Here is a 10,004-nt window from a genome sequence, read left to right on the forward strand (position 1 = left end):
ATCCAATGGTTACAAAACGGAAGACTCATTGTCGCCCTGGATAAGACGGGGGTCCGCGTGAGAGGATTCTTATTTCATATGGGCGGGGAGAGAATAGAAATGAATAGAAATGTGAAATGCATGAGCTCTCTCCGTCCGAGACGAATAATCGGCGGAAGGGGTAGGTGTTTGAGTAAAACACATACATTTTTATATGAACTTTTTTGGGGAAACGAGAAGGGAAGGAAGGTGGTGTACTAATAGTAAATGTGGTAGGGGGGAGCCGCTGAGTTTGGATTTCAACAGATTCCTAGACAATGACGTTGGAGCAATATGCAACATTAACAGCATGAGACAAAAAAACACTTTGAAGCATAATAATTATCATAATCATCTAACAAATTGTGCACAGGGGTGCGAGACGTGAGGTCCGAGCCTTTTTGGCACCGTGCCAGCCATTGTGCGACGGAGCGACCTTACGGCTCGCACTGCTGTGTGGTGGGCACCATGAAGATACCCACATCTTCACTGAATACTCCACTTTGTTTCAGAAATTTCAGAATCTGGGTACTAGTCAGGATTGCGACTACCGTTTCGTAGTTTTTTTTTAGTTCGTTCTGTAATTTACATTTAGTAACGTTCGTGCTCATCTGATGGCTGCAAACATTTTCAGGTAGATTTTTTTGAACACTCAGCAATTTTATTTTAAATTTCTATTTTGGGGCATCCACAATTTTTTCGCCTGCTGGGTTCTGACCACCTGAAAAGTTTGATTGGGCCCGACCTGACTTCCCGGTTATTGAAAGTTTCTCAAACACTCCTTATTGTTGTTGATAATTCTAAAACTTTGAGATTAATCAAATTGAAAATTATTATTTTTCGAAAAAGAAAATATTATATGTAGCTTTTCTCCAGTTTGCTGTGTCTTAGATATACACTAACTTTCTGTTTTCCCAGTACCGTTAATTTGATGCATTCAATAATTTTTCATTCGTCAGGTTTTGATGTTTCCTCCATTTATTTAGCTTTATTTAAATTCTGAGTAATTTTAAGCGTGTAGCCTTTTCCTTGAAAATTCTGATTCAAATCTAACAGCGCAATTTCATCCGACAGCATTCTACAGTTGTTATGGAACAGTTCATTAAATTAAATAAAAGGCAATTTGAGCCGTTCAGAAGTTCAGATACTAGGACTTAACGAATGTGGCAGAAAAAAAATTGTGTTAGTTCACAAAACTGAGAACATCTAGAAATTTCTGATATAACGCAATTTTAACCTACATACTGTAATTTTCATAATTATACAGCCATAAAAATCTTTGAATTGTCGATTTGAATGAGTATGTTGAGAAATTTTCTTGCGTAAAATTAGTAATGAACCAACGGGATACACTCCTCCATTGTATAATATGCTAATACAGTATTTTATTTGCATTTTGAAACACGAGGTTACGGTTTTTTACTACTTTCAGCACAACAATCAGGGATGTGCGGAAATCGGAAATTCCGAAATTTCCGAAATTTCCGACTTTTTCCGGAACTTTTTTCCGTCGGAAAATTTCCGAAATATTTTTTCGGAAATTGCGGAAATTTCCGTTTTCCGGAAATAATTTCGGAAAAAGAAAACGTTTCCGAAATTTCCGAAAAAACATTTCGGAAATTTCGGAAACAAAACAGTACTGTAGTTTTAAACGCACATGCTGAAAAAATTACATTGGTCTCGCGAATAATTCGAGAAACATTCGAATTTTCGCATTTTATTTGTTTTTAATATTCATATTTCCCAATAGAGAACAGCTTCCGCTGATCTTTCATGCGTTTTTATTTCAATTAATTGAAAATTATTGTTTTCAGCATCAAAATTTATCATACTTGTCAAATGACGGGTCGCCTAAACAATGATATACGGAATTTCCGGAATTTCCGAAATTTCCGAAAAAAAATTTCGGAAAATTTCCGAGTTCCGAAATTTCCGAAACGGAGAAGTCGGAAGAAAGAAACGTTTCCGAAATTTCCGAAAAAAAATTCGGAAAATTTCCGAGTTCCGAAATTTCCGAAATTTTTATTTCCGCACATCCCTGACAACAATGCGAGGCGTAACGTCCGCAACGAAATGTTTTGAATGTTTCCCCCGAGTCGCGTTGCGTACACGTCGCTGTATATTTTGAAAGACACGACAAATAAACGTAAAGTTTGAATTTGCCACTCTGCCTATTTTTTTTTGGCACCGTGCCAACCGTTGTGCGAGGGAGCGCGTTTCCGCCACCTTACACCTTGAACTGATGTGTTTCAGTGAGAAAACACCGAGTTTTCAGTTCTAGTTTGATCTGATGTGAGGAAAGTACATACGAGAGTTGAATAACTCCAAAATCAGAATCAGAATCAATTCACATAAATTCTGAAACAGTGTGACTTCAATACGGAATTTCTGTTTTCTTCACTGCAGTATATTAGAGAGAATTGAATAATACAATGATGTGTGAAATTGAGAAATTATATTTTGTTGAAGAAGGTACTGTTTTGAAGTTATGTGGAAAATAACTAGCATCATCGATTACTGATCAACGGATAGATAACAAAACTAAAACGTTTTCGAAACAGACATGACTTTCTAGACTCAAGTGTGAATTTTTACTGCTTCATGACCTGTGTATCTTTATATTTTCTCAAATGCAATTGATGGTCCAACTCTGAATAAATCTCTACGAACCTATCACAGAAACAATTTGGACTTCCCCATCCTTATAATCGAACTGTATTTATGATTGAAATTTTGATATCTCGTATCGGGAAATAGAAAATCGTAAATACAATTTTTCTGTACCTTTAACTACCTTTTCACATTACTTTTAAATAACACTGAGAAAACCGAAAACAATTTAGTTCTCGTATCAACCAATTACATTGGTGACCGAGCTGAAAATTATACTTTTTAATGGATAAACACACTTGTCATTGATTCACTGGGAATTCCATTTTACTAAACAGCACAAATAAAACAGTAATCTTCATAAATATTTATTGTTTCGGAACATCCAAACGATAAGAAGGAGGTGAAGATTCAGGCGTCGTCGGGTGTACCATATTCAACACTTTCGCAAATGGATTCTTGTGTTGAGAGATTGCAACTGCAGTGGGTGGCGCTTGAGACCCATTTTTTGTTGGACTGAAAAATTGATTGAATAAACAATTAAGCCACCAAGAATCACTAAAACAGAAACTTTGAAACAGAGAAAATCCAACTCACTGGCACCGAGGGGGTTGAGGAGAGCTTTAAAAAAATCAGTTGATTCGGTTTCTCATAATTGTGGAGTCACTTAAAATGTCAGTAAATTTAAGGCCCGGATAATTAGCGCAAAAATTCAATTTTTTCGAATTTTTTGAATTTTTTTCGCGAAAATGTCAAATTTTCGACTAGAAATTCTGAAAATTATCGTAAAAATTTTCATATTTCCAATGAAAAATTGAAAAAAGAGTTTTTTGAAGCCTTTTTTTATGCCGCGTTTTCGGGTCAGGCCGGGCCGTTTCTGTGGACTTTCAAAAACTCTTTGGTTTTAGATATCATTAAAAAATTGTACCAAAAATAAAGAAGACTGGTTTCCTAAGATACACACTAGCGAAAACCAGGCTGCTCGGAGCTACGATATCCTGAAATTTTTAAATAACTCGTTTGGAGGAAAATGGGTATGAAATATCGAAATTCGTGCCTATGATGATTGAAATCGTATACATAAGTCACTAAAAGCAATAATAAAAACAATATATTCGAAAAATTGAAAGAATGGAAACATTTTGGGCAGTGGGATGGGCAGGCATTTTTTTTTCATGTTTCGTCAAGTTTTCTTCGGTGTTCTTCAGATCTATTCGTTTAGCACTTACATTTCCATTTTGAACCATTGCAATCTCTCAAAACTGAACTCAATTGCCAAGAAATCCTCCAAAACAGCCGTGTCATTAGTTCCCAATCGATCGGTTTCTGTGATCTGAAATGACAGAGAAATTGAACTTTTGGGTACTTGTCAATCAAGCGAAACAAAGAGAAAAAGGAATTCCGCGGACAAGTTTCTCCAATAAAATATTTCGCGAATTCGAAACAAAGAAGCACTGCTTCAACTAATACAGATAATCAAATCTGGGTATATTAGCTTCTCAACACAATCCACACAGTGAAAGTAACTTTTTAAGATGCTGTTTCACGAACTCCATAGAAAACTGTTTGGAGACTCAAATTTCATTCTTGTTGTCTGTTGTGTTTTCTTTTATTCATATTCCAATAATCGCTCCCTCACTCACATTAGAATTCGAAGAAACCAGCTTCGTTGACAAGTTCTTTGCTTCCAGTTGCATCACAATCGGTTGGGTACGGTCACGTAGTTGACTCCAGATTTCCACTTCAGACACACGATATCCGGATTGGTCACTGAAAACACTTATTTTAATGATGCGTGTTTCAAGAATACCAGAAAGGTTATCGATGAAGCATGGAAATTAATCGATAAATATAAATATAAAACATTTTTACTCACACCATCGGGAAAATAATCGGTCCTGCACAGATTTGAGCAATAGATAAGATTTCAGAAGCTTTGAAGACTTTGACATAGGGCTGTTAAAACAGGCGTTTTACGGCGACAATCGCAGGTTTCATTTCCGACAATTTCCACACACGCCGGAAATGAAACCGGCGATTGCGGGAACTGCAATTTTCAAAACTTGCTTTTCACGCCGGTTTTTATCATTTTCATTAATTTTCAGTATATTTTCTACAAAAAAAACGCCGGTTTGGAAATGAAAATCGGCGATGGAAGCAAGTCTTGGAAATGAATTTGCTTTTCATGCAATTAACGTGAAAAAAGCGGCGCCTTGCCGGCGATTGCCGCAAGTAACAGCCCTACTTTGACACAATTTTCTGATAATTCGGATCTGGAAATAAGGAAAATTTAAAATTAAAAGCAAATTGGAAAATGGTATGTGTCGCGCCCGTAATACGTTATATTACAACCGCGACCCTTTCGGCGACTCATCTTCGACTCGTCACCTCACGATGTCTTCACTAACCGCTTCCGCTCAGTTCCCCAGCTCTTATTTGCTCATAATTTTATAGATTCCAGTCTGAACTTTTACTGCTTTAAAAAAAAATGTAAATGCAATCTTCAAATTAGTCCAATAATTGTCTATCCGATTAGATGCAGCTGGTGAAACCGTTACAATAATATAATTCTGACAAACTTTAGCTCAGAAACAATTTGGACTTCCCCATCCTTATGTGGTCAAACACTACTTTTTATTAACATTACGGTATCTACTGACGTGTCAGGTAACAGAAAATTGTAAATAGGCAAAAAATCGTTTTTGTAATGATAACATCAACTTCACTTAATTAGCATTTTTTTAACAAGACTATGATTTCGTTATGATGACCGAGGTATTGTTTGCTAAAAATTTCAAGTTTTTTATAAAATAACAAGTCTAGTGATGCACTGGGAACTCCTTTTCACAATACATCACAAATAAAACAGTAATCCTCATAAATATTCATTGTTTCGGAACATCCAAACGATAAAAAGCGTGGTGCTTGCGACCCATTCTTTGTTGGACTGAAAAAAATTAAGTTAAACATTGTCTCGCATTTATACATCTTTTCCAGCTCATCCCTATACAAAAATCCCTCAGTGACTAACGATTCCATAAAAGGAAATCTTCTTCGGACCCTCATAGAGATATCCCGAAGAACCAAAACTTGAGAGAGGACTAGGTAGCGGATGATAGTGCAGCGGAGCACTTTTGCAGCGTGGTAGCGACCAGGGTGCCGACGGATACAGCAACGCCGAAATATAGAAAATGTCAATAAGGCTGTAAGTGGGTGACCTACTTCTCAATAAATTCAATATTTGTAAAGACTGATCTCCATCTATCCACCACAATTGTGACAAAAAATCCGAGCATAAAGGGGAGTGGGATATGGACAAGAAGGACGTTCAGATGGATAGCAGCGTATTCGAAGAATTTGGAAAAATAATGTTTCGAACATTTGAGATAAGAAGATTTGTTTGATCGATTTGCTATATGAATACGTTCGACCTACCTCTGCTGATTCTCTGTCATCAAAAACCAATAGAAGCATTGAACAACTGCAAATGCAAGAATCCACATTGTCAGCTCCCATCGAACGGATTTCCAAATTGAACCACGCCATCTGGAAGGTAGCAGAATAATTGTCGTTGCTGTTTCACGAAAGTGATTTTATTCCGGAATCAGACCGGGCTATAGTGCTCTGACCTCATGCTTGCGAAATCTTAGTGTAATTAAACAGAATTACAATAATTCAAAAGTTACTAGAAACAGTATCCTTCAATTTCTTCTTGTTTTGAGCACTGACCCATTAAAAAAATAATCTTCTGCTACAAAAATGAAGTAAATTTCCGATTTTTTATAGCTCGCCTATTTTTTTTTTGAGTTGTAGTTTGTTTTAAAAAATCGAAAAAGATTGTTCCAAAAAGCGTTCTTCAGATTTTTTAGGCGTAAAGATCGATGGGAGTCGGACCAAGCAATGTTGCCCAACACAATTTCACCAATTCACAAGTTAAAAGAAACAGAAAAAATATGTTATTCTTGATTCCATCACTGTCACAGTAAAACTATTAATTTCTGATACAGGAAGTAAACAAATTTGAAATTTCTGATTTTATACTAGCTGATTGTGATTTTAGGTCAATTAATCCAAACGTCAACAACAACAACAACTAACACAATTTTGTACTTGTCAATTTCTTGTACTGAAGATACAATAACTTTTATGAACACAACAATTATATTGGAAAACGTTCGTTCTGAAAAGATCCAGAACAAACAATCAAGGAATGATGTGGACTATGTTTTCGTAAAGTCATTATCAATATTGTTTTGAAAACTTCAGAAAAAATATTGGGCACCGCGGTTCAAATGTCTTTATATTTTAAGAAAAAATTAAAACATTGTTCACGATTTGACAATATCTAGTTTTGCAACATCCAGTACCAACATTTTCCAAAATGTCTTTTATATAATATCGAGTAATAATCTGATTTTGTGCATGTTAATTACTTTTGAACCGTTGTGCGACAGAGCGCGTTTTTCAGTTTTATTAGGTTGGCAAGAAAGTTTTTGACCATAACTCAAGTTATTCCTACTCAGACAGAAAACGTGTCCATTAGTATATGTAGTGACTATCTTGAAACACAACAGTCTGCGGTTGTTCTCAATACCGTCCTGACAAAACTAGGGTTGTTTCAAGCCAAAATAAACTTTGTCCTATTTCTCGACTTGACTTCAAGTTTCGAAGTCCTGTTCAGCGGTAGCGCGCTCGAATACCCCGAACATATGAAAATCTGTTAGAGGAAGATTAGAGCTGTAATTTTTGTGAGAAAAAACTATTTTGCAAAATTAGGTGAGAATATACGTCGTCGGTAATGCAACAAGTGGATGAGCAAAATCATAGAGGTTATGGACTTTTTGACCGCGTGGAGCTGAGGACTCGCGTATAGTTTCCATTCTTTGCATATTGAAAGAACAGTAGTATAAGATTATGATTTTGGACTTCTCAAGAAGATTCCAATTATATACGCTGTGTAGGGCAGGCTTGAGTTTCATTTGGAATCGTTTTTATTCGACGATGTCTGCTGGCGTTTGATCAACGCCGAGTCAGTGGACTTTTCTGCGGTGGTTACTGTACAAGACACTCTCCCCATTAAACTTAACCGAATAATGGTTGAGTCAATTGAAATTTATTGGAGAACAGAGAAATTGAAGACGCAGGACTACCATTCACTAAAGGTCAAACTCGACCAAAAGATGGCGAGCTCATGTCTCATTTTTTTCTGCTTGCCGACACGTTTCAACAATTTTCCAATTATGCATTAAGTAGTGTGGATTGTCATTGATAATTCACAAGAAGACGGGGGTGGGCATTCTCCCTCTACAGCTAACTACTTGTACAAACTCTGTTTACATGGTCTTTTAGTACATGTCTCTTCGACCATATAAAAGTTATGTTACCCAAAATGACAAAGTCAATTACTTATAGTGTAACGATAGTGGGGTTCATTCTTGTAAACTTTCTCTATTTGTCCACTGACACTGTCAGTTTTGGATGTAGTCTGAGCGAAGTGAATGAGATGAAACATCGCCTACATATAAACCAGGTCATATATTCGCATAAACTGAACTATTTTTTAAGAAGACATGATTTTCTAGACTCAAGTGTGAATTTTAACTGCTCAATGACCTATGTACCTAAACATTTTTATATTTTTGTCATTGCAATGGTGTCTTTGATTTGAAATTAATGCTACCTATAGATAAAAGTAGCCAATGCAGCTGATAAAACTGTCACAATCAAATAATTCTGTAGATATTTATGTAGGTCAGAAACAACTTGGACTTCCCCATCCTTTTGTAGTCAAAGTTTATCTTGGATCAACATTAAGAAATCAACTGAAGTAGCAGGGAGCAGAAAATTGTAATTAAACTTTTTTTAAACTAGTGTGTACCTTTAACTACTTTTTCACATACATTATTTCTACTATGAAATAATGCTGCGAAAACCGAAAAAATGTTTAACTTGTTTTCAACCCACTACATTCGTTATGGTTACCAAACAGCACAATTAAAACATTAATCTTCATAAATATTTATTGTTTCGGAACATCTAAACGATAAGAAGGAGGTGATGATTCAGGCGTCGTTGGGTGTACCATATTCAAAACTTTCGCGAATGGATTCTTGTGTTGAGAGATTGCAACTGCAGTGGGAGGAGCTTGAGACCTATTTTTTGTTGGACTGAAATATTGATAGAGTGTAAACAATGAATCCACCAAGAATCACAAAAAAACAGAAACTTCGAAACAGAAAAGAAAATTCAACTCACTGGCACCAGTACATCGTTCCTTTCTCATCATCCGGTTCCTCTAATTTCAAAGGTGGACACGAGTCATGACACGTGTCGACAATCTCGATTCCAGTTGACATATTTCTGTCGATAAGCCAGTTACACTCAAAGTCATCGTCATCTTCACCGAGGGGGTTGAGAAGAGCTTCGGCGACCTGGAAAAATGGGAGTTTAAAAACATCTAGTTTTTTTTCTTTGGACCTTTTTTTCTTTATGGAGCCACCTAACAAAATAAGCCAATTTATGAAAACTTCTCTGTCCAACCGGCCCGTACCAAGTCTGCTAAAAAGCTACCCACCTTCATCCACCCGACGAAAAACACAAATTGTAGAATTGTCATAATTGGAACGATTGATTGAGCCTCAGTAGGTGGAGCAGATAGAAGATATTGACGAGAGATCAGACAGATTATGAAGTAGATACGGACTGCCAAGAAGACGACCTGAAAAATTAAGTGTGTTTCACAATCAGTTATTTTTCATCGCCTGAGCACGTTTTAATAATTGAAGGTTGGTTCATTCATTACCTGTGGATAAGCAATTGGAATTGGTACCCTATCGCATTTCGTAAACATTTCCGTGGATTGACGGAACTCTTTTATATTCTGGAACAACGTTTCTTGGTTTCAGTTTAAATTATTTCTTCCCTTACCATCAACACCGTGTTCATACTCTGCACGGAATCCACATTCTTCGTTTCAAACATTGCCTTATGAACCAGCTGGTTTGCTCAATGAGTCCGCAACCAGTACTTATTATATAATACATTGTCTCGCATTTATACATCTTTTCCAGCTCATCCCTATACAAGAATCCCTCAGTGACTAACGATTCCATAGAAGGAAATCTTCTTCGGACCCTCATAGAGATATCCCGAAGAACCAAAACTTCAGAGAGGACTAGGTAGCGGATGATAGTGCGGCGGGGTACTTTTGCAGCGTGGTCAGTGCCAGCGACCAGGGTGCCCACGGATAGAGCGACGCTGGAAAATAGATAAGGTGTATGAGACTCTAAGTGGGTGACCTACTTTTCAATAAATCCAATAATTGTAAAGACTGATCTCCATCTATCCACCACACTTGTCAGGAAGAATCCGAGCAT

The 10,004-nt window shown here is 36.7% G+C and overlaps 2 protein-coding genes across 2 annotated transcripts; both read right to left on the minus strand.

Moving 5' to 3' along the window:
- Positions 1-2,996: 2,996 nt before the first annotated feature.
- On the minus strand, positions 2,997-6,174 carry GCK72_012655 (uncharacterized protein; the record flags this gene model as incomplete). Its single annotated transcript, XM_053729287.1, has 5 exons — positions 2,997-3,144; positions 3,858-3,961; positions 4,272-4,398; positions 4,505-4,584; positions 6,064-6,174. The coding sequence occupies 5 exons, from the start codon at positions 6,172-6,174 to the stop codon at positions 2,997-2,999; spliced, it is 570 nt and encodes a 189-aa protein (XP_053584059.1).
- A 2,473-nt stretch (positions 6,175-8,647) lies between these two features.
- Positions 8,648-10,004, minus strand: GCK72_012656 (uncharacterized protein; the record flags this gene model as incomplete). Its single annotated transcript, XM_053729288.1, has 6 exons — positions 8,648-8,795; positions 8,884-9,059; positions 9,203-9,346; positions 9,431-9,508; positions 9,576-9,885; positions 9,931-10,004. The coding sequence occupies 6 exons, from the start codon at positions 10,002-10,004 to the stop codon at positions 8,648-8,650; spliced, it is 930 nt and encodes a 309-aa protein (XP_053584060.1).

The sequence above is a fragment of the Caenorhabditis remanei genome, chromosome IV (genome assembly GCF_010183535.1).
Source record: "Caenorhabditis remanei strain PX506 chromosome IV, whole genome shotgun sequence".
Lineage (NCBI taxonomy): Eukaryota > Metazoa > Nematoda > Chromadorea > Rhabditida > Rhabditidae > Caenorhabditis > Caenorhabditis remanei.